At 42.2% G+C, this 25,808-nt stretch overlaps 1 protein-coding gene across 1 annotated transcript; it reads left to right on the forward strand.

Moving 5' to 3' along the window:
* Positions 1 to 571: 571 nt before the first annotated feature.
* Positions 572 to 13,933, forward strand: lonrf1 (LON peptidase N-terminal domain and ring finger 1). The gene is made up of 12 exons (XM_050042292.1): positions 572 to 1,387; positions 4,367 to 4,485; positions 5,059 to 5,181; positions 6,149 to 6,334; positions 6,445 to 6,571; positions 6,788 to 6,863; positions 7,086 to 7,200; positions 8,175 to 8,296; positions 8,444 to 8,602; positions 10,173 to 10,335; positions 10,465 to 10,614; positions 12,671 to 13,933. Exons 1-12 carry the CDS (start codon positions 1,090 to 1,092, stop codon positions 12,818 to 12,820), a joined length of 1,788 nt encoding a protein of 595 aa, XP_049898249.1. The 5' UTR covers positions 572 to 1,089; the 3' UTR covers positions 12,821 to 13,933.
* The last annotated feature ends 11,875 nt before the right edge of the window (positions 13,934 to 25,808 follow it).

Here is a 25,808-nt window from a genome sequence, read left to right on the forward strand (position 1 = left end):
TGTGTAACAGATGTTCAGAGGTTTATGTTATCCACTGCTCTGCTCTGCAGCATTGTCCTGCCATGTGTGTGTAACACCACAGACAACATTAACAGCAAGTGACGCCTGTGTGTGCAGTTTGCACGTCCACAGAGACTTGTTAGCTGCTTCTGTAACATAAAATGTTGCTATGTTTAAACGTTGCTTAATCTTTCGGGTATGTAAGCAAAAAACCGAGGATGAGCACGACGTGGTTCTTGTCATGATCCTGCCACCCCGCCCCCTGCCTGTTATTATCCTCTGCTGGGATTCCCTACACAGCGACAGGGTCATTTCCATATCCTGCCGTCTTGGGTTGAATTATTAATACTCCAGTGACTTGAAGTACATGTCTATTAACTCGTTTCCCGCCCAGATGTTTTTGTAACACCGATTAAAAATGCCAACAACTTTTGTCGCAGGAATTATGTTATGAAACTCGGCATCCTTGGGTTTCACAACAGGGCGGAAAGCCATCCTGCCGTCCAATCGGATGGCGCGCTGCTGCGTCACGTGGTCTTTATTTATGTAATGTAATGGTGTTACACAGTAACCCAGCTTTGTGGCTGTGGATACGTCGCAAGGGGTTAAAAGCGGCCACGGAGTATTAAAAAAGAATAATATTAATGCGAACATATTCTGCTGTGCTTCGTGTTGCGTTTAAGGACTTTAAGGAGCGAGGAAAGCGGCGCGTTTCACTGGAAGCTGAGTTTTGTTTGATTTAACCTGCTCGTAAAGGGAAGGCGTTATGTGTGCCAATCCAAAGACTAAGTTTGGGCTGGAAATAGATAGTATCAATGGGTGCATTTTAATTTGCAAAGGGAATTTGTAAAGTGAGCATATGACAGCTCAGATTAGCAGTAGCCTAGCTAGACACAAACCGGTCGGGTTCGGGCAGATGTGATCACAAGAAGGGACACGTTTACTGTATCGCTTAGCTGTCAAGTGTGTTATTTAAATGGTCCATGCAATACTATTACACAGACGAGACTCTCCGTCCGCATTGCTTTGACGACAAAAGCAACAGATCTTCCCGCGGGACGTTGTTTCTGGTGACATAACCCATCCACCATGGATCTGCTGGAGTGTCCGCTCTGTCTCTTCCTGATGTGCGAGCCGGTGACCATGTCGTGCGGCCACACGTTCTGCCGGAGATGCGTCGGGGGCTACCTCCCGTCCAAATGCCCGTCGTGCAAAGAGAGGTTAAAACAACGAGAGGTGAAAAGCATGAAGAACAACGTCTTGCTCATCAGCGTGGTGGAGAAGTGCTGCCCCGACGAGACAAAGACCAAGTGCCATATACTGGAGAAGCTCAAGGCCAACGAGTTCACGGAAGCTTTACGCATCGCGAACGAGGGGCTGCATTTAGGTAAGGGCTACCGGCACAACATCATTACAACAGCAGAAACAATACACAGGTTAGTTCAGTGTGCATGTAGGTTCAGTGTTGAAGGGAATGCCCGCAGGTCTGCTTGTTTGAACAGTTACCGAAGATGACACTTTGATAAGGAGGCAGGCAGTTTGGAGTCCCACTTTTACGCACTGCACACAGTTTGGACTGGTGCCCAGTGATGATGACTGGTGGTGCATCCTGATCCGCTCATAAGGTGCTCAGCAGTGAGGTGTGATGAGAAATACAAGAGGAAAGTTGGTGTCTTCAGCACATATCCAGTGTCTCAGGCTATTGATGACCTGAATGTAGTCTAGGGGAGACCAGGGTTGGTTGGCACATAGCTCAGACACAAAAAAATAACATAAAGATGTTCTCTCTTTTTTTCACCTGCACTCATCTACTATGTTGAAACATCTGAAAGTCAACTTTTTGGTGAGGGTGACATTTTAGTTAAATAGTACTGAAAGTGAAAAAGTGGTCTGTGGACTAAATTTTTTATAAAACTGTGTAAGACAGAGATATTGGAAACGTGTTACTCCTGGTTAATAGACAAAGGAACCAGCTTTATTTTGATGTAAGATTTGAAAGTCTGTGATAATGATGGCAGCTGACTCACATAATTTGATCACAGACTTGGGTCCAATGTGAGCAGGGTTGGTTGGCACTAGTCTCGCCACCAGACAATCAGATATGTCCACCTTCTGATAGTCTGGGGACACTCCTTTCTAAAGTGTGCTTAACACACCCGAGAAAACGGCCGGCAACAATTGCTCTTGCAATTGCTCTCGCAATTGCTCTTGCATTTTCTAAAAGGACACGCCCTCCCGGAAATTTGCACTCCCCCTTTTCTCATCCGAGCTTGAAAATGGTTGCCGAGAGATTTACCTCTGTTTTATCAAACGTGTGCTCAGTCCACAAGATTGTGGAAATGAAGGACTTACAGCAACTTTGTTTAAAACTTTTAACGCAGTCGGACTATGTTTACGAGCACAAGAGTTCAGCGAGCCACCGAAGGACCGCCCTGCGGATTTACTATTGGTTCTGCAACGTAGGGAGTTTTTTTTAACTCTGAAATTGTATCCGCCCATCTAAACACAAAATCAGGGAGAAAGACATCAGTCTTTAGTTAAGCAAAGCGTCTAAAGACTGACTTTGGGGTTGTTTGGCATATGTGTAAATCAATTATAAAATCAACAGTTGTAATTGTGCCTGTATTTTAGAGACTACAACTATTTTTAAAGATTAAAAACAATGTTTACATTGATTTTTTTATCACTATGAATGGTCAGTGGTAAAAGTAATTAGACATACCTACTGATGGATTGCTTAACTTTTTTGAAAGGAAGAATTATTCTGTTGGATGTTAATGTTTTCCGGTTCTTGTTTGAATTAAATGTTCAAACTGTTTCTATTGGCTGTGTCCTTTTAATAACGTCCATAATGTCTGCCAGCCAACCCCCTGATAGGCCTGGTTGGCACAAAAGCACGACTTGACTTTAATCACAAATCACCTAATTTTTTAAAACCATTTATGCACATTAAACATTTTTAAAGCCAAGACTTTAACCTTTAATTTGCTGCTGGTTTGACTATTCTAACATAGATTATGTCAGAGAAATACAGCAGACAGTGAAAAGTGTGCCAAGCAACCCCAGTCTCCCCTATAACTGGGTCAGTAAACAGTCTCCAGATGCACCTTCCTTCCTCTATAGCAAGGACTTTGCATATTGAACCATTTAGGCAGGAGGGCAAACACTTACACTAATGTTTTGTGCCGCTTTAAATTAAGTTAACCTGCATTAGTCTGGTTTAACATGCGTCTCTCTGTGACACACAGTATAAGGGGCAGTGATAGCAGCTGTAACAGCTGTTGACTGGAAAATAATACTTGACACAAGCTGAGGCAATTCCTGTTTTTAGAGCAAGCTTTCTGTACCTTTCTGTTGTCAAATCATGGTTGGAAAAGGAGGGAAGGGCTAAGAGTATGTGTTGTAACATTTTCCTAGAAACACCCCTGCAAACAAATCTTTTCTACGACCTTATCTGTACAGTCACTGATCCTCTGCACTCGCCTCTGTGTGTGCATTTGACCTTATTTTCCTCACGCAGCAGCGAGGAGGTAAGAGGGACAATTTCTGCCCTAGATGAGTTTATCAAGTCAGTAGGTGTCCTGGGGATCGTAGGAGTGTTTGTGCTACAGTGAATCAGCATACTGTTGAATTACTTACATGTTTGCCATCCCTGCCAACCCAATTAAACGCTGCTGCTCCCGCCCTCTCGGTTCTTGTGTAATGATCTCCGGGCAGATTTGTTTACATCAGTTTTTCTCTTGTCATTGGAGGTTTGAGGTCGTGTTTTGACTTTTTAATTCGTTATATCATAATGTGGGCATTGTCAAACACTTTATGTAATCATTAAGACCTGTACACTGTCAATAAACATGGCCTGACTGGAGCTACAGCTTTAGGTAACGCTTTGAACCTTGAATGCACACGTGCACATACTGGTGTCGACAGGTGTAATGAAACATTTATTTTACCTGACGCAGAAGCACAGTTAAACATCAACAGAAATGGACGACATTCATGCAATTGCAATTCAGTGTTAACTTTAGGAGTCTGAACTTCTCTGTGTACAAATGTAACCTGATGCTTCATTGAAGAAAAATATCTCTTTGGATACTGTTGCAGTTTTCTCTCATGTCACCTGAACTCACCATTAACTGATATTTGTGCCAGTCTGATACCTGTAACACTGTTACAGACTTGTGCAAATTTTAATGCAGATCAGTAACGCCTTGCTGTGCACTGTTTGGTTTTCCCTTTATGTTTCAAAGCAAGCAGAACCACTTGTTATGCAGGCTGCTCCATGCCTGTCACAGACATGGTCTGAGCAAATTATATCTCCTCTCTTTTTTTCTTACTCTCTCGCCTCTCTCCTTTTTTGCATCCTTAGTCCCAGACGATCAGAGCTTGAAACTGTACAGAGCTGAAGCTAACTGGGGCCTGATGCGTTTCTCTGACGCTCTGACGGACCTCGACTACCTCTGCTGCCTTCGTCCCAACTGGACTGAGGTGAGAGACTTTTTCAACACAAACGAATCTGTTAAAATTCTCTATTAACAATGCCAGATTTAAAGCTGCTCCTACGTCAGTTCACTCCTGTGCTGAATTAAACCCAACATGTACACCACTTGTTGGTTTTGTAACATGCATTTTTATTTTATTTTAGGTTTTAACCTAGTGTGCGAAGCTGACCCCCTTTAGAGAGTGATTTTCTCTGCTTGTATTGATGTTATGTCATTTACAAAGTTATGCAAACAGCTACTTATGTCATGACGTCATTTCATCACTTGGAACCAGTGGGTGGCTCACTGCAAGTGCAGAAATCCACACTGATGTAATCATTGATATTGCTTCATTATTTTCCAGAGATGTGTTATATCACATAAAATGTTCACCATTTAACATTTAGCCAACAGCAAAAGTAGGAAAAAATAAGTGCTATCATGCTACAATTTAATTCAGATAAACGGATTAATGACACTAATAGTGTCAGATTGTTATGTTCTCTGTGGTGAGTGATTTAGATGTGTCATTTGCTCCTGCAGGCAGTGATGTGCTAATGTCACTCCTCTGTTTGTGCAGGGCTTCTTTCGTAAAGGGAATGTACTGCTGGAAATGGGTCAGCAGACAGACGCCCTCATCCAGTTCCATCGTTGCCTAAAACTTCAAGCTGACTTTGTTCCTGCAAAGAGCCAGATCAAGAAGGTTTGTCAATGACCGCTCATTAATTGTTTAGTGTAAAGTTACACCGAGAATTTCAGTGAAAGATGTGGGATTATACAGTTGCATATGCCTTTTTTTCTTTTCTTTTTTTGAGAAAATAGCAGCGCTGTGAGATACAGACTGACAAATAACATGTTTCAATTCGGTTGTCATATACACACAGGCCCGAAATACACACACATGCACAAGCAGGACCTATACATGCATTAAGTGGAGAGATGTCAGAGCTAGGGGGCTGCCCATGGACAGGCTCCCCGAGCAGTTGGGGTTCAGTGCCTTGCTCAAAGGCACCCCGACTGTGCCCAAGAGGCAAACTGGCACCTCTCCAGTTATCAGTCCACACTCTGTATTTGGTCCCAACAGGGACTTGATTCAGTTCCCAACCCAAGTCCTTATGGACTGAGCTGCTGCCACCTTGTTAGTGCCGCAGTATAAACAGATTGCTCCATGAGGTTACAACTGACCTGCGCACATCAGCTACAGCTCTGTCAGGTGATCAGTTAACTCAGTTTGATAAATGATGAGTTTAAATAAATTTTAAAAAGATGGAATCTGGTCTGAGTGTGTGATTTTTCTATTTCACATCGTGGTTCATATGATAAGGAGCCAAATTATGTAGTTTTTCCATTCGATTTTAATTTTTCTTTGCTTAAAAAAGTTTTTCTTGTAAGTATAGTTTCTGTCTGTGTGGAGTTTTGACACTTTATTCTTCCTACCTGTATTTTATTATATAATTATTAATGGTATTATTATCCTAAGTAGTAGTGGTGTTAATAATAGTAGATGTATTGATACTATTAGATTATATGCATTTTACATGCACATTTTACTATTTTCTTTCCAACTTCCAATTTCTGCCTTTAATAACTTTTTTTATTGGATTTTAGTTTGCAGCACTGAAAACAAATATATTTATCTAAATACCTTTATGATTGGATTCAAATGGCAGATCCTGGAGGCGGAGGGCATGGCAGTGCCGGACGAGGTGCCGTGCATCTTGCAAGTTGTGTCTGAGTACCTGAAAGGGCCCTGCCCCATCACCAGCCTCAGCGGCTCCCAGGGGCCTACTCACCCAGAGGGCCTCAAACATCGTGGGGATGATGGAGATGGAAAAGGAAGGAGAGAGTCACACCAGGTGAGCTCTGCACAGCAGGCGAGGAGAATGTTAACAGCTCTTACGTGCACTTTAATGCTCGAAGTGTAAACACGCTGCACATCCTAACTGATCCAACTGTGTGTCTGTAGGGCTCCAAGGTGAAGCATGACACGGGTACTGAGTGCTGCCTCAGCCTCTGCCAAGCTGTTTCCTTCCTCCCTGCCGCCGAGGAGGACGAGGAGATGATGATGAGGAAGGAAGATGGGCATGGCAGGGGTATGCACACACCAGCACACACACGTTTATTATAAATCGACTGCCATCTTCATCATCATTGTCCTCATCATGAATCATCTTTGTCACTGTCACTACAAACAGCTTTTACTGAAACACCCACCAGATGGTTTGAAATTGCATAATAATTGCTTTTTCTTCCTCAGCGGGACAAACTCGTCATAAAGCTTTAAAGTCTCTTCTCTCTGTGTGTCTTAGGTGAAAGTGGGCACAGCAGAGAGAAAACTCTGAGCATTCTTACTGTGTCAGACTTTGAGTGCCCTCTCTGCATCAGGTCAGTGTCCTGGAGTATCCGCTCTAATCAATAATGCATTGCTGTCTGTGCTGGTTCTGCTGTAGTGTCATATGTCAGGTTGATCCTATTCTCCTCTCTTTCTGTTTGGCAAAGCACCCACTAGACTTAAAGCTACTACTGCACAGATAGCTTCAACATACATCCTCGGCAAAGCTGTTTTAACTTGTAGTTTTAACTTGCATCTTCCTCTGTCCTCTGAAGGTTGTTTTTCGAGCCAGTCACTACTCCCTGTGGTCACACCTTCTGTAAAAACTGCATAGAGCGGAGTCTGGATCACAACCTCCGCTGTCCACTCTGCAAACAGCCACTACAAGAGGTAACCACCTACAGACACTCTGATACATCTATTTTAAGCTTAATAGGGAGAAAAAGGGCGCCAGATCCTGTTTTCTGACCACTTTTAAAAGCTGCTTGATTTTTAATGCCTCGTTATTGCCTCCGCTCTGTGGCTGTAACACCAAATTTAGCCGAGGCATGCTGAGATGTAGCAGCAGCTTTGTGGAAGTGTGGGAACAAATAGTTTTCTACTAATCATACTTGACTTTTCATACACCTCATCTGCGACCAGTTTCACATCAGTGTTCCCACTGGTGCTTGGAACGCTTGGAAGTTTGTGAATTTGAGGCAAGAAAGCAAGTTTTTGAAAACAGACATAAAAACGAATTGTTGAAACAGTTTGAATTTATATATTTGGTGCAAGAATGCAAGTTGAAGTTCTTTTGATATTGTCACACTGCACAGCTGAGACGTCTTCACACATTCAAGCCTCTCTGTCTTTTTAATTGTTGTCTGCGAGCTTCTGTACAACCTGCTACTTCTCATAATAAAAATTCTTAGTGTTGTAACAGTACTTAAAACTATGTCATGTTGGGTCCTTGAATTTTAAAGGGAATCGGGCCTGGATTGTCTTTGAATAGTCCTTGAATTTGATCTTTAGAAAGTGTGGGAACCCTGTCGCATAAAGCTATGGGACAATAGAACTTCCTGGTTCCTCATTCCAGTGTTTTGGTTGTGATGAATGATCTGTAATAACAATATTGTCGTAACAGCTATGTGTATGCATTTATCTTCACGCACATACAGCTGAGACCACATTAAAATAGGATCTTCATTAATAAACCTATATTTCATGATGCATTGCAGGGCTTTGTTGCACCAAAGTACAAACTGTAATACTGTCTTTGTTGTAATCTGCTGAATTGTTTTACTGCAACATGTATTATGTATCATTGCATATAAGTGTCATAATGTTGGCATCATGGCTGATTACTCTCACATTTCTCTTCCCAGTACTTTAAAAACAGGAAGTATAACCCCACAGTTCTGCTTCAGGACATCATGACCCGCCTTTTCCCCTCACAGCTGGCCGAGAGGAAACAGGTCCATGAAGCTGAGATGGCTGAATTGTCCAAGTAGGCACCCACCTCACACAGTCTACACTTGTGACTCATTCTGGCAACTCTAATTGCACTTTACAGTATTCCCACTGTTCTCTTTTTCTCCCTGCCTCCAACTTATTTTTGTGTCTTCTCTTTCCCATCTTGTCTTTTCCTTTGTAGTCTAACTAAAGACATCCCTATATTCGTTTGCACGGTGGCCTACCCTGGAGTGCCCTGCCCCCTGCACATCTTTGAGCCTCGATACCGGCTGATGATGCGTCGCTGCATGGAGACTGGCACCAAGAAGTTTGGAATGTGCAGCTATGAGCATGGCAAGGGGTATGCAGTTACTTTTTTTTTTTTTTTTTAATTATCCATAGCATCTTATTTAATCAGAAAATTTGGATTTGCGTAGATATTAAACTTAAGTGGCATAAAAGTATAGCCAGTTTTAACCCAGATGAGACGAAGACCCTGTGCATCTACGCAAGTGGGCAGTTATTTTGACCCGACTGTACTGGCATTGAGAGACTGTGTTTGACATTTCCCTAACCGTGAAGCTCACAGCAGGCGAGGTGGAGCCTGATGGGATTGTCAGCACAGTGGGCAAAGTTTAACCCAGTCATAAGTGACCCTGAGTGGGCGAGCAATAGCAGCATGGTCACCAATCTGGTGTGAGATCTGCTGGACAGTTTCATCCTCCACCAGATATTTGCTCCTAGTTTTACTTTATGTTGTCATGGTATTGAATTTCCTAACATGATTACTGATAAATATCTATCTAAACTAATATTAAAATATGCTAATATTTTTGCAGAATAATGTTCTAAGAAAGCATTTTGTTTCTGCAGCTCATTATTTTGATTGTGCAAGTTTATAAAGCTTTTGTCTAAGTCTGCCTCACTTACAGCATTGCAGAAAAAATCCTTCATTAAAACTTTACTATTGTTTCCCACTCACATAATGACATAAATGGCAATGAGAAGATGCTTTGCTGAGCTTACACCAAGATGAGGCATTTCTTGTTGACAGTGTAGATAAAATAGTTGTTAGCATGTTTTTAAAGTCAGTGAATAAAAGGTAGCAGGCCTGCCTAGCTCTCTGTGGTTGATGTAAGAGTTTGATGACCTCAGTGATTTCCCAGCCATTTTATCCCTATCCCTAAGGTTTTTATTTGTTTTATATAAGTTTCCATGCCATTTTTAGACACAAAATTTATGTACATGAACTATTTCATATTTTATGTGATGGTCCCTAGAAAAAAAAGGCACAAAATATAAAAAGTTTGAATACATTTTTGGCTCAAAAGTAATGTATTTATGTCAGGGGCAACATTTTCTACCAGAAGACAGGACAGGAAGACAGCCATTTTTGGTCCAAAAAATTAATTAAATCTGTCTGAACCCTCAAAATATATTTGAACCTTTTAATAAAGGCATACCAGGCTTATTAAATCTAAATTAGCTTATCAACACCACTAATAGGTCTAATCATTAATATGTTTTATCATAAGGTAGCTACTCTGCAGTATCTGTGAATATTTGGTACCTTGCAGAGAAAGTAAACTAATCTGTATGCACTATCAAAATCAGTATTTTCCTCCACGACTTTTCCATTTGTATTTGGAATCCACAGCTAGCTTCGCTAAGGAGACTCAAGACAAGCCACCACTCTTGAAACAAATAAAATGTTCAAAAATATCCGTGATTCATTTCCATGTCGCCTAATATTTGGTCTAAGCCATTGGAGAGGGGCTAAAGAGCAGCATGTGGCTCTGGGCCCACATGTTGCCTATCCCTGGTCCATGCACTACGATGAATATAAGAAATTCTACTCAGTTTTGTTTTGACTAATACAGCAACAATCACATTAAGATGTAAATAAATGTGTATGAAATAATGTCCCTCAGGTTTGCAGACTATGGCTGCATGCTGGAGATCCTCAGTCTGGAGCTGCTGCCTGATGGGCGGTCCTTTGTGGACACAGTGGGTGGCAGCAGATTCAGGGTGCTTAAGAGAGGTCAGCGGGATGGCTACCACACTGCTGATATCGAGTACCTGGAGGACCTCAAGGTCAGTATGCAGAGATCGCTAACTACACCAGCACTTCTAGAAGATACACACTGAAAATATGACAATGTGATCACTGGACCTCTTCTCTCTCTTGACCCGTTTCCTGTCTTTGTGTCCTCCCTCGTTCAGGTTGATGGTAGTGAGATGGAGCTTTTGGAGCATCTCCATGACAGTGTGTATCAGCAGGCTCAGGACTGGTACCAGCGCCTCGGCAGCCGCATTCGCGAGCAGATCAACAGACAGTATGGCACCATGCCAGATAAGGAGGAAGACATTCAGGTAGGGGCCTTAGCAGAAGTGTGTTTTGTTTGTTTGGTATGCATTTTTTATTTCTCCTAGCTATTTGGGATCAGTAGGACCCAATAAGTAAAAAAAACGAAACATTGTCAACAATAATTAAGTCCCATTGACCTCAAACGAGACAACAGTAAAGTCCCAATGTCCTCAAATGAGTACTTCCTAATTAGTCTTAGCTTGTCACTGTTGCTAAAATTGGTCAAATTTGTTGCCATATCAAACTACAAACAAAATTAAACCACCATAAAATTTCCACCAAAATGTGACCAGGTTTTGAACCTTGTCCACTTTTGAGTCGGGATCGGCTTAGTGTATTGTCCTTTTACTACCACTAGATGGCACATGAATGAGGACAATAGGTCTGAGGTAAGAATAATGAAGTATAAAGTCAAGTAAACCCAAATGTGATGTCGACATATGAGGATGCTGGGTCTCAGGAGGTTAAAGAGGTTGAGAACGGGGTTCAGTGGGACGTTAAGGGTGGAAGCGACATTCATGTAATACAGCAAGCAAGCCAAGTTAGCGCTCTGAGCTAATACATGCTAACTACACTAACACCGTATTGCAAATGTGCTACAACATTTTTTTCTGACACTAGATAGTTCCTGTGAGCTGTAAATTCATAACTTCTAAGCAGAAGGCAGAAGATAATATTTACTCTGAGCCTGACCCGACAAAGCCTCTCTTCCTCTGGGCAGCTGTCTCCATCTCACTCAGACTCACCCTGGGTCTGGGTCTGCAGCTCCCTGTACCAGAGAGCAGCGTGCAAGCTAAGAGCGCTCACTCTGCAGCTAAACTCTGCAGCTGGGGACCAAAATGTCCCCAGAAGCACACTACAAAGTTTTACACTACAGTTTGTAGATTCTCAGTCGACTGCAGGGTCTTTGGCTGATGATTCGACTCTTTGACTTACAGGGGGCAGCCCTACCAAACATTTCCTCAAGAAAAGCCTATTTTTTCTTTTGTTTTGCTTTGAATTCTGTTTTGTCCCTGCATCATCCATCTGTTAATGTTAGGAAGTAATAAAAAAGTATTTAAAACTAGCTTTTAATAAGTAGAGAGCCGTCCACACCAAGAAAGATAACTGTAACAATAACGATATGAGCTGCTAAAAATGGCACCAAGCACGCGCTGTATGCCCCAGCTGCGTTGGCAGCTTAGGAAATGGATATTGATGACCCGTAGCTATTCATAATTGTCTCTTCATCTCCATTAATAATAGTAATAAAACGCTTACTACTGTCTCTAAGGGTGAGCCAGATTGCTTCCCAGATGTCCTTGGTGATAGCGTCTTTATAAAGACTGTTTCGTTTATCAAACAGGGGTGTTATTATTGAACTATAATGAAGAGTCTCTCAGTAATGTCATCGGCCATGTTGAACATGACACTGTAAATTCAGATTGATTTTGATTAGCTGTCAGTCGCTCATCGCTCTGAAAGGCATGCCAATGACACCATTTGCCACTGTTGTTGTTATACTTTTTGTGTGGACTCCGCCATCCACTTGAGTTAGAATGACTTTTAAAACAATATATGTTTGGTTATTGTTATAGTTATCGTTCTTAGTGTGGACGAGCCTTAATTCTTCACAGGGAAAATAAAAGTTGTTATTGTTTTATGCTAATGCAGTGCAGAGTTTTCCTTTCAAACTGCACTCAGAGCTCCATTACTGTAGCCTGACATCGCCAGGCCAAATTGCAAATCTGTCAAAGCAAATAAAGCATAAGCTTGCAGATTTGTCTGGTTCCCAGGCTGCCGTTACTGCTCAGTGGTACCATTAACTTAACAACAATAAAAACAGACATTATGTTCATAGGGATAGTTGCAGTTGAAGGAATGGAAAACATTGGCTAGCATGTTAGACAAGCATAATGTAGAAATCCAAACCATTACATTACAAGATGACAAGATGCATAAAAAGATGGGAAGCAGTAATGTCAAGTGATTTGTACTGAATAGGCTAATGGGATGGTGTGGTACTTTATCCATTTTCATGAGACACATATTTCTTTCTAATTCTTTGTAACCATCCTCTAGGCCTCGTCTGATGGTCCGGCCTGGTGCTGGTGGCTGCTGTCTGTCCTCCAGCTGGACCCTGCCTATCAAACAACTGTCCTGTCCCTGACATCACTCAAAGACCGCCTGGGACACCTCCGCCTCGTCCTTGAGTACTTCTCTCAGAGCTAGACCCCACAGCTCAGTGGTGCTGTGACCACAACCAGCTGAGAGTTGATTATTGCACACACACACAGACACATGAGAGTGAAACCAATGAATGCACTCACACCACAGAGTTTGGGGCTGGGTCTACTCTGAATCTTAAAGTCACAGCTCAAAGCCGTTCACTAGCAGAGAGAGAGTGATTTTATTAGAAAACACAGTGTACAGAGTCGGGGTTTTGCTGTTTGAGTTTGCATGTGTTCTCTTTCTTACACCGTTTTCTTCCCCAGGAATTCAAGGGTTCAGAGTAGTTTGTGCATATATGTTGTACTCGCTGCAACAAGAACTACAAAACTGACCAAAGATACGTCCTGTTTAGGTCCATCAAAAGTGGTAAATTGTTATTTGTTGATCAACTAAATCAGCTTGAAGAATATTGTTGAATATGAGCACTAGATGTCACTGTTTTCTCTCCAGTTATTATAAACATGAAGAACATGCAGCATTAGCTGAGCCAGTGCAGCACACTGTACTGTCATGTGTGGCCTATTCCAATCAGACTCCGTGCATTAACAAAGCTTAGTTTGGAGTGAGAATAAACATTAATAGCACACACAATTTGTAGAGATTTGTAGGCTATTTTTCAGGACTATGCACATCAGAGGCTATTTGGATATTGCTGAGGGGCACTAGTTGTAATGCTTACATGTTAGTTGCATCTATTGGCCTTGGCAGCCATTGAGAATGGCTCATTTTATACTGATGAATAATCTTTGAAAAAATAAAACCCTATTTAGTATTAAATATTGCAATAATAATTTATAGTGGCAGCAACTGGAGAATCTTTTTTTAAATGAATGCAAGCTGCCGATGTGGCTGCTGGATGTCTCTCTGGATGCCGTTTGTCATCATCTGGTGGGAAGAGTCTTCTCTGAAATTATGGCAATGAGGAGACGTAGGCGGTCAGTGGATGGGAGGTGTACCAGCTTAGTTTTACAGTGTGAACCTGTGTGATTATGTATGGTGGTGGATGCAGCACTGTATGTGTGTGTGTCAGCTATAAATATGAAGTCATTTTTCTCAGTTGCCATCTTCATTATGTTTTAAATTCCACATGGCGTGGTGTCAGCACTGATAAGAGCTACTGTCATGTCCGCTCCCTCGAGGTGCAGTGGTTATAGATGAAGCGTCAGTCCAGGGACAGAGAGTCTGACTAGGGGTGAGTCCCCGTGTGGTGCCTGTGTGTGTAGGCCACATCACCTTTGTCTGGCTCCTGCTGCGTCTCCTGGTCTGTCTGGCCCCTCTACCACCAGTCATGGTGCCTTTGAGTGCCTTGGCCAACTCGCCACGAGACCTGCAAGTCTTATACGCCACATTTAGGATGGATTGTGTGATAATTTTTTTTACCATTGATTTTTATTGATATAGTGCTACATTCCATGGAATGTTGAAGCTGCAATGTTAAAGTTAATTTACTTACAAATACGGGCTTAACTGGGTGAAACGTTAGAGCTTTTTTTTTCACTTTGATAAATGTGCCATGATATTTCTGTGTTTTGTAGGAATAGTTTGCAAAGTAGTCACTGTGTTTATGTTTGTCTACATCATGGACTCTGAAGTCCGACTTTAAGCCTCATGCCTTTTGTATGGTGGGCATTGAACTACCACCTTCTCACGGCCAACATATAACATATCACTTTAAAGCTGGAGTGCAGGACTTGTACATGTACATGAAAGTATATTACATTTACATCCTTGCCAAACAAGTTCACACAACACTGACTAAGTCCTTCGCTGCCAGAGAAAGATTTCTTTATTTCGCAGTATACCAGAGTTTAGTGTCTGATGTCAGTGTGGACTGGTGAACCAGAAGTGATGTGTTTTACATCAAGGGAGGGATGGACCATCGCAATGGAGCAGTGGCTAGGAGTATGGCAGAAAATCCTAAGTAACATCCAAGAAAAGTTTCTGGAATGGATGGTCCTGATAAAAAACAAACTTGTGTAGAAGAGGGATTAAAGGTCTAGTGTGTAGCATTTAGTGACACCTAGCGGTGAGGTTGCAGATTGCAACCAATGGAAGCATAGAGGAAAACTATGGTGGCCGATGCAAAGACGCAAAACGCGCTATCTAGAGCCAATGTTTGGACTCTGTGGGAGATGACCTGCTCTGCATGTAGATATAAACAGCTCATTCTAAGGTAACAGAATCACAACAACTTTTAGTTATGAATAACGTGTTCCATCCCTGCCAATAGATGCCCCTGAATCCCACACGCTGGAACATTTAGGGTAAAAATAAAAAAATAAAAAAAGAGCACTCCTGGGGCTGAACTCATCCTCATACATCATAAGCACGCATTGACAGTGTTTGTGTAATTACTCTTGCACAGAAGTTCTGCACTACAGCTTTAAACAATCAGAATTAGTCCAGCAAACACACTCATACATACAGTTTGTGTGATACAGAACTGCTGCCCTGCCAGTGTGATATTGTAGATACAGCTTAGAATAAAAGCGGTAATCGTGAGACTTGATACGCACAAAAATGTCCCACTAAAGGGCGAAGCAGTGGACAGACAGATGGATACTGAAGCTGCATTGGTTACCTAAAAAACTGGCTTACCATTGAACTTTGACCTGGGAATTTACACTTTGAATGAGGGCAAGAAACACTGTTATTACCATTTTTTAAAATGGGTTAATCGACTTCAGTTGTTATGCTGTAGTTTCTGAAGACATCGGGGCCTGGAACTGTCGTCAAAGACTTAAATGTGCCAGTTATCACACCATGTCTCCAAAGCTAGTGTATCATAAATGTCAGTCTCTTGCTGCTACCATGATTAAAGCTAACTCTCAAATAAAAAGGGATCGAGATTCTCACAGAATTTTTTGAAAGACCAGCCTCAAAAAGCCTTTGTGGTGAACGCATGACTACGAGCCCACAGCCACTGTGCTGAATTTCACTTTCCTAGTCGACATCTTATCAGAGAAGAAAATGTTTTTGAACAGTGAAATAACTTGTGTGTTTTTGTTTTCTGATGCTCAGCTGCAGTTTGTCACATTTTTCTCTCTTCCTCACATCATGCACATTTTTCTGTCTCTTTTATTACGTAAAGATGTCACTTTCAGTAACATGGTGATATATGTTGATCACAGCAGTCGGGATCGTATTGGTTTACTCTTTAAATTAATTTGTGCACCAGTGTGCGATTTTACATGCTAAAAATGTTTTTAAAAAATGAATGATTGTACCCTCATGTTTTGATCCAACTAATTGGTCAATTTAATGTTTAATTTGTCAGAAATATTTATCAGCACAGTCATGGCTTCATCTCACCTAGCCTGCAGCTTTATGCCCCTTCTACTCTGGCAGATGCCCATTAGCCATAGTTGCAGTATAATTGGACTATCACAAAATGTCCTCCAATGAAGTTCAAACAATTTGCACCAAATCCACATTGCCTCGAACGCAGAACACAGAGCATAATAAGTGACCCGTTCTTGGCAGCGACTCCCCCGTGAGAACGAGTCTTACACTTGTGTACTTGGGAAAGGCTGTGAACAGCACCATGGTGGCGTGTTCTCGCCATGTGCTGCAGCTTGCAGGAAATGCTGGTTGATGTGGTCTGGTGGTCAGTGGTCTAGAGACAATATGAACTAGAGATGTGCATTGTTACTACTCTGTGCTCGCATACTTTGTTGTTAGGAGCAAGTACATGTAAACCCACGAAACACTAAAGCAACTCCTGTTTGACTCATTTGTATTCACCTCCGAGCCAAGAGCAGCAAATTATCTTAATCTGATTATTGTTTATTCGCTTGCCCCCTGGATGACTTTTTAAATGTTATTATAAATAAAGCTTTTCAAAGCAAAATCAGCATTATCTTCCTTTAATGTGTCTGTTTTGTGTCTGAGTCATTTGAATGTTACGTGACCAATTTCTTTGGTCATTAAGGTGGCATAACAAGCCAAATGGAAGTGACGGGATCTATTGCAATTCACAGCATGACAGAAATTGGTAGAGAGGAGGGCTGATGGAAGTGGAATGTGCCTCACATACTGATAGCAACACACACTGGCAATGAAACAGTTATAATTACTGATAGAACTGTGAAGTGCTGCAGCTGCTGCGGAGTGAAAGAAGCCTTGGGTTTACTCTTGTGCTTAGAAATTAAAATTAGGATGGATATTAGAATGGGTATTTCCAGCGAGGGTCCAATTGGATGATTATATTTGACTGCACAGCCACAGAGAAATTGCATGGGTTATGATATCAAAGAAACACAACATTTCTTATGGTCTGGCGTGGATCACATATCTGAAATATTATCTATCTGATTCATAATTGCTGAGATTTAAACAGTTACTGCTTTTTGCCCAACCCAGACCAACGTGTGATCTGAGATGGAGCTGCTGTAAAGTGTCACCCTCACTACAACACAATAAAAAACGTGAACAAACCTTCCTATACAGGAAATTAATACAATGCAAACACATGCTATGAACAAACTTTCCACCAGGGGGCAGTCTGTAGCTGTGGAAGAACAGTACAATCCTGCACAGATGGAATCACACTTTATAAAAGGGAAGAAATCTCATAAGACTTCAGCTTTTTTCATTTCATAAAAGCTCAAAATGATCATGTTAGTGTCGCCAATAGGGTCAAAAGTGAGATTCTGGCTTTCAGGGAGAACCAATCATATGAAACAAACTGGAAGGAAGTAGTTATTTCCCATGCTGCTGAAAAGAACACAAATTAGTGAAAGTAAAAGAGGATGTGTGAGTGTAAGGGTGTGCACGCCATGAACTGCACTCCTCTGAGCACGAGAAGAGAAAGCAAAAAAAACCAAAAACAGCGTAGCTGAAGTGAGGCACGTTTCCTGCCAGCGTCCTCTGCATAGGAAGCAGGCAGATGAAAAGAGGTTTCAGTGGCTTCAGCAGGGTTCTGTAATGCAGCTCAGCGTCTACATCAAAGCCCATTACATTTGAAGAATGCCACAGCTTTTCTGTACTAAATTGATCCATCGGCTTGCGCTGACTCCCTGCTTGTGTATGACTGAGTAAGGATGACAGGCGTTTTGTAGGAGTTATCGCAAAGGGGGGAACCGGCTGTGGCTGTGTGTAAGTGTGTGTTAGGATGTGTGTGCATGCTCTTGTATTTCTGCTGTTAAGAGGACCAAATTCCCTCACAGGGATAGGAAGAGGAAGGGAATCTACACAGTGGAATTTTTGGTTAGTTTAGAGTACGAGTGTAGGATTAAAGTTAGAATTTATGTTAGGTAAAGGTCAAGCTGAGAGTTGCAACAATAGTCTCAGTGAAGGTCCTTAAAAGCACACAACAAATGGTGATTCTTTAATAATAATAATCCGTCATATTTAGGCAACAACTCACTGGGGTCTCCACTGAAATAGACTAGTCTGTGCAGTATGGAACAACAGCGAGAGAGCAATGAACGCAGCTATGTTGCAAACAAAACCCAGCCTGTCAGCGCTGGATGTCAAGAGCAGGATTATCAATTAGGAAACTGAGAAACTTTGTCTTTGAAGTGAGCATTTTGTTTACCTTACACAGTTGAAAGACAACAGGCGGGGAGCTAATTCCCACAGATATAAGTGTGGTGAATTGAGGCAGAGTGAAGGGGTGAGGGAGATAGTGGGAAAGAGCTCAAGTTGCCAAATCTGTGTGTGTGTGTTTTTTCTGCAGTGCTCAATGCCCCTCTTCTTTGGATGACTGGAGTTTTTTTTTATTTTTTGGTGTCAGTATTTATGGTGTGTGTGTGTGTGTGTGTTCCCGTGCGGGTCTGAGGCTGATAAACCTTGCTTGTTTCTGTCTTTGTATAATCCCCCTGAGTGTCAACACAATGATAAACCCATGAGTGCGCTCTCATGTGACAGCGCCTCGGAGAGCCAAGGTAAACACATTGGCCACCTGCCACATGTAGAACCACGGGACGCATCATAAATACTCTGATATAAAGAAGCATAGTCATTCAAAAGAACAAAGAGCTCAAGAAGGAGCAATTGTGTTGCAAGATTAGCCCCCCAAAAAGTTCCTTTGTTCTTCTGAAAGCTCTTTGTCTTTCTTCTAAAAAAGACACTTGATGATTCAAGCCTTAAATGTATGATTTGTGAGGCGCACAAAAGAATTTGACCTTCCACGTTGCATGACTGACAGTTTAACATCTCAGAATGGATGGATGAGATATCTCTTTGCCCCACTACAAAGAAGGCAACACTGGCACAGATTGAGTGGATGAGAGGGAGAAAAAAAAAACATGTGGGTCTTTTTATATTCTGGTTCGTTGAAGTAAAAAAAAATACCAAAAACAAACCAAGCAGATAGAAGGATCGCCTGCTGGGAGATGAAGGACAGGAGAAACAGGAAGCAGGGGGGCGCTGCAGGAGACACCATGTCATGCAACTGGCTCACTGATTCGTAGAGTTACCGCCTGCTGAGACACACACCTGGCTGCGGGGCTGCTTTCATATGGTCCTCACAGGCAGAGAGGCAGATGTAATGATGGGAGGTCAGGCCCACATTCAGTTTTAAAAAACAATGCGAGTTTATGTGCATTTTTGAGTCTCTATCTTAATGCTTTATTGTGCAAACAATATGTGTTTGAAGGTGTACGTTCCTGGGCACAGGAACAGGTGAAGTCAGGACTAAAAAGTTAGTGACCAGATGCCAGACCGTTAGCAGTACACATCCATATAGACTTTCACTGACGACACTGTTTACTTGAGTTGAGCAAGTATGGATAATGTACCTTTTGTGTGCACAAATATCATCTGAGTAGAATGTGAAAAAATCTGTACTCTCAAAGGAAAATCCTCATCTGGGTAACTCTGTTCCATTACTCTTGTAATCAAAGTTAGATGAAGCTAAATTCTGAAGCTGCTCTGTAGTGACATGTGGTCATGTCAGGCAAGGCAGGCAGCCTTTGTTAGGTATGATACATATGATCAAGATTCCACACTGGAAATATGCAGAGTTGGATTTGGATATCACTCAGTCAGAGCTCATTGTAGCTTAAGTATGTCAACCACAATATTATCATGGCTGTAGCCATGGACATCTCCAAACTGAATGATTTTGCAGAAGTGGATTTTCAAAGCAAAAAGGAAATAACAGAAGGAGGGAGGACGACCTCAGCCTTAACCAAGCTACATCAACAAAAGGGACAGAAAAGTGTTTTTAAACAGACTGGTACAAAATAAAAGATTACAAGACTATACATGGCTGTAGTAGCAGTCAGAGACTGTGCTGCTATCCCGCCCATAAGGGCTGGATGTTATCTACAAGTAGCCTTAATCTACAGATTGGTGAGTCAGTGTGCATTTATGTACATTTTATATAATATTTTTTAGATATTTTTTGGGGTTTTTTTGCCTTTAATTGATAGGACAGTTTAGTGTGAAGGGGAGAGAGAGGGGGAATGACATGCAGCAAAGGGCTACAGGCTGGAGTCGAACCCGGGCCGCTGTGGCAACAGCCTTGTACATGGGGCACCTGCTCTATCCACCAAGCCACCGACACCCCTGACGCCCCTGACGCCCCTGACCTCTGTGCTTTATTATTGCTAACTAACGCAAGACAGAAAGATAATTGGTCACTGTGCCATAATTAAGGATATGGATGCATTCTGATACATAACACAGGCGCCTGGTGTTTAGTAGTTATATTTTAGAGGCAGACATCTTATATGGCTCTCTCATACAGAACTTTGCCCATTCTGAATACGGATACAGATAATTTAGGTGGTTAAACACAAATAGATATAGGTACAGGTAGTGTACTTGCTCATCCCTACTGTTTACAATCAGAGTAACTGACAATTCCTGTGTAATATACCTTTAATTCAATGTGTTTGCAGAGACAAAAATGGGTAAGCTGTTGTGACCAAAAAATAGCAATCCAGACCAAATTTTGCACAGCCTGATTCATCTTTTAACCAGCAGTGTATCAACAATGTCACCTGATTTTTGTCGTCCTATTGACTTCTCAAACTTAAACCTCACTGACCTACTAATGGGTTGGTCATTACAAAACTCAGACCCTGCAGCAAAACATTTTCAAACCCACAGATATGTATTTGAAATTCAAGTGTGTCAGGCTGAATTTTTGGAGAAATGTCTATATAATGATGCACAAGACATCTCAAATATTTCCACTTGATGGAAGGCTGTATCTATAAAAACACGAGAGTTTTGGGTTTAAATATTTCAACCAGTGCAAACATCAATTTCAGTGAAGAGCTGGAACAAGCTGATAAAAAAATATGTGATACTGATTGTCCAATTCTACAGTTTCCTTCAGCTAGCTAGGGCATATTAGCATTGTTTAGATGAGACTTTTGGTTTCACGGCTGACAACTTTACTGTTTTGGTTCAGTCTCACCAAATAAATATTAACCCTAACATAGTAGGTAACTGTTTTTATTGTCAAAACTCTAACTTACTTACACAACCTGCCCTGCACCACAAAGTTAGCAACTAGCTTATTGTAGCAGCAGCTAAAGAGTCCTACGTTTCTTTCGTAAGGTGACCTGCATTCATCAGGTGATGAGGAGCATGACAAAAAATAACTGCAACTGTTTGCTAACATGTTGTTATGAGGATGGGCAGGAAGTGAAAAGCAGTTGAGGCACTTGAGGTGGTGGAGTCTCGACTGAGACAGAGCTAGCTTGTCGGGAATGTGGCCAGTGGCTTAGCTGGCCTTCGTTACTTCCCCAGGACTCTGATCAGCAAAGCCATGGGCAAATGGAGGCAACTTCTTGTCCAGGAAGAAGTTCGAGCAAGCATGGAAGAAGAAAGAGTAAGCAGGATGGTGGGTCTGAAACAGCAGGGAGCATGGACGAAGTGAGAATCTGGGACATGGGATAACATCCTGCGGGCAGACAACTTCCACGTCTGATTTCTGATCCAGGCTGTGTACCATGGCCTACCAACCTCGGCTTATTTTCCACTTCTGGGGTAAGAGGGAACCACCATCTTGTGCTATGTGCTCTGAGAGAGGATCCCTTGAACACATCTAAGTAGCTGCCCAAAGGCCCTTGCAGAGGGGCGCTACCGCTGGCGGCATGATCAAGTGCTGAAAGCAGTTGCAGAGACGGTTACCTCTGCCATTACCACCAGCAAACACCATCACCCAAAGACAATTATCACCTGTTTTAAGGCTGGAGAGAAAAACATCCCACAACCAAGATCAGCAAATATCTTCCTCGCCTCAGCAGCTGACTGGCAACTGAGAGTTGATCTTGGCAAGCAGCTGCAATTTCCAGAAAGCATCGCCTCAACAACCCTCCGTCCAGACAGATCTTTCTGATACCACCAAACAAATGATCATAGTAGAACTCACTGTACCCTGGGAGCAGCACATGGATGAAACCCAAGAGCAGAAACGTGCCAAGCACCAGGAGCTGATGGAGCAGTGCAGGAGGCAGGGTTGGAACACCCACTGTGAGCCTGTTGAGGTGGGATGTTGGGGCTTTGCAGGCTGGTCACTCTGCAGGGTCCCCACAAAGCTGGGGATAGTGGGGCTGGCTAAGAAGAGGGCCATCAAGACTATCATGAATGCTGCAGAGAGAGCAACAAGTAGCTCTGGCTGAGAAGGGAAACCCTGTGGTTAACTGCTGCTAGGATGCAAGCTGGGGACTGATCACCGCCAACTGGGTCGCCTGGGTGAGGGTGTCTGATGTTTGAAAAGACCCGAAACACCCGATGATCCCAGCACATCCACAGGATGTATTCTATAAGCTAGCCAGCTTCATAAGGTATTGTGTTTACAGGTTGATCTGCTGCCCTCAAGTGGCCAGAATTATAATAATAAAATAAAGATTACTGCCTGAAGGGAAGATTTGTATGTCAAGGGGTTAAATTAAACCAACAGATCACATTTCACAGGAAGTATCTTTACATTTAAAAGAGCCGTTAGACTTGTCTGACAGAGAACAGAGTCAGACAAGGCTCCTTAAGTTCAGCAAATTTTAGAAGAGGCAAAACAGACATTTTTGCCCAAATAAAAGGACGACAGGAAGCTGGGAGACATATGGGAGAGATAACTTTTGAATAATGACCATCTGAATAATGAAAAACAGTGTGAAAGATCATATCTACAAGTTGGAAGGCAACGGAGAGGATAATGGTCGTGATAAAGATGATGAAAGAAGGAAATAGGTAGTTGAAGAAAAGTGAGAGGATGCAGAAGAAGTGGGGAGAAGGCATTCAGGGGAAGAAAATGAGATAAGAGGACAGAGTGATTCAGAGGCCGGCTCAATCTGACAAATATGCACATTTCAGTAAATACAGTGATATCAGTCTGTTTCATCTCATCACCTAGTGGTCATAATTTCCCCGGCGGCGAGTCATCACAGCGTTCTCAGAGGAGAGCGTGCCTCACCTCAGGTGAGTTTGGGATTTAAGTTTGTTGCAAAGCAAAGGTGTGTCTGGAAGATAAGGCAGGTCTGAATAGAAAACGGCAGAAGCCAAAGCTGCGGATGAGATCATAGTTACCGTTCAGCCTTTGGGGTCTTATCATTACAGTAAGTTCTGTAACAAAGGAACAATAAACAGCAACAGGGGGAAGTGAAAAGTCAGATGTGACATGGATGAAAGAGAGAAAATAATTTTTCGTCCCCCATGGAACATGAAATATAGACACCATCAGCGCAGTCACTAACTGCTTTGATTTGAAGCAGCTCGGCATCACTGAGTACAGGGACTTTCTCAGATTTTGATGTCTGGTTGTCATGGAGGCGAAGCGGTCAGCCTTGGTTACCGTTACATTGATAATCTGCTCACTGGGCATTTCTTAATTAGATCACTGTTGGACGCAGACATCCTGTGTACTCAGGGACAATATTTAAAGGTGTGTGTGTGTGTGTGCAATAAATTAATGTTTGTCTTTACATCTGCATATATCCATCCATCAGTGCATGTGAGTGTGTGCATTCAGCCTACATCCTCCCTGAGGCTGCTGCACAAACAGTTGACGTCAGCATCTATGGAAACAAACAGTGCTCCCGTTTCTTAAATAGGCACTTAGTGCTCGCAATGAGTCTCATTTATCAATATTTGTTCAGAATGCTGAAAATGCACCAGTGTGAGGCCAAAACCACTTTACTGAATTCATGAGTTTATGGAAAGTTTTTAAGACTCAAGAGTCCACACATACACACACACACACACACACATACACACACACACACACACACACACACACACAAAACAAAATGTGGTCATCCTTGATAGATGAGAGACAATCCATCCTAATGCTGAGTGACAGCGGCCTGGATCACCATGACGCACAGTCACATCTGTCTCAGTTTGAGCTGCGTGGTCCCACTCAAATACGCAGCAGGCACAGCGATAGAGGGCTGGATATACTACATTAGATCTACGCGTCCTGACAAGTGACCGCAGTGCACTCAGTGTGAACGTTCAGGAAGGAAGTTTATCTTTTAGTTTTTCTTTTTTATATTTATATATATATATAAATATATATTAAGAGTTTTATCATGTGGTGGAGGGGACTTTAGGGGACTATGAGGGAGAGTTTCAATAATACATGCTTTCCAACATCTGAGGAATATCTGTCTTTTATAGTCTACCACAAAGAGAAGTGGAACTGCAGCAAAGCTACTTCTCACTGGGATGAGAGAGAAAGAGGAAGCACTCTCTGTGGTTGTAAGCATGCGTGTGTGCGCACACGTGCACATTTGTGTGTGAATATTCATACGCCGCTGTGTGTTTTGTATCTGTTTTGCATGAGAGAACACTTACAGAGACATATGACAGCACTCACAAAGACTTTAAAGTGCATAACAAATATGCAAAATGATTCTGAAGCTTGTGGAAAAAACACAAGAGGAGATGTTCATATGTAGCCATATCATATCATATATGAGTGGGAGTGTATGCTCTCACACACAAAAACATGTGCTAGGGCTTTGCGAGTGTGGTGTGCGTCTCCTGTGAGGGATTTGCAGAAGATAGCAGTGAACATAGCGCAGGATTTCTGTCATCATTGAACACATGGGGAGAGGAGTCTGCCTAGACAGCAGCATTGACAGATTGCATGAATAATTTAGGAACAAAGTGAGAGGCCTCATAGACCTCTGAATCACTACCAATGACAGCTGCCTGCTCTGACTTTGGCTCTTCTCTCATCTTTTTTAATGCATATTATTTCCATAAATTCCTCTCCTTACATCTCTAAGCTGTGTCCGGACGCAAAGAGCATGATGGTGAATCTCCAACAATCGAGCAGGAGCTATAGCCTGAGGGACAAAGCAAAATGACTTCAGGAAAACAATAGCACTGGAAGGTTTCACTTATAGCTCACTTTAAGTAATTAAACCCCAAAGTGGCTCACCTCCCTGTCAAAAGGAGGACGTGTGGTGTACCTGGATGGGAGATAAACATCATTACAAAGTTAGTGTAGAGGTTAAAATTACAAAATGATTTGTAAGTGATTCACTCTCAGATCATCAGCATTTTGTAAAGGGTAGCAGACAGCCTTTATTGATTTGCAATTTTCTGTCAGATATAATTGGGGGATGGTGATTAGTGGACTTTCAGCAGGAGGAGGAGAGAAGGGCTGGAGGGGATAGTGAAATGAGAGCTGATGGAAAGTGTTTAAAAAGTGCTTGCTGCATTGCAGAGGGGGCAGCGATAGTCAACAACAAGCCACACATCAGTGGTGTGTTTAAACTTTTAAAAAAGCAGATGCTGTCTGAGCTCCAGATGTTTTACTAATTTACCATCTTTGATGCTCCCTGATCTCCGTCATCAGCAGAGACAAGGAAAAAAGCTTGTCACAGCAGTTATGCCAGATCATTATGTAGCCTATACATCTGTATAATCATTATGACTGGGGAACAATAGCTTTGTTTATTGTGTCATTTTTGGACAGGCAGAAGTACGTTACAAGGAAACACAACTCTGAGCAAAACTTTCTGTAGATACTTTGATGTGCCTTACTGTACGTCACATCCAGGGAAAGTTTTTAATT

This window comes from Epinephelus moara, chromosome 4, assembly GCF_006386435.1.
Source record: "Epinephelus moara isolate mb chromosome 4, YSFRI_EMoa_1.0, whole genome shotgun sequence".
Classification (NCBI taxonomy): Eukaryota; Metazoa; Chordata; class Actinopteri; order Perciformes; family Serranidae; genus Epinephelus; species Epinephelus moara.

Excerpts from the sequence above, each read along its gene's own strand:
- lonrf1 (XM_050042292.1), top strand. The coding sequence starts at position 1,090 with ATGGATCTGCTGGAGTGTCCGCTCTGTCTCTTCCTGATGTGCGAGCCG. Across the intron at positions 7,201-8,174 it reads GCAAACAGCCACTACAAGAG|TACTTTAAAAACAGGAAGTA; the intron begins GTAACCACCTAC and ends TTCTCTTCCCAG. Across the intron at positions 8,603-10,172 it reads AGCTATGAGCATGGCAAGGG|GTTTGCAGACTATGGCTGCA; the intron begins GTATGCAGTTAC and ends AATGTCCCTCAG.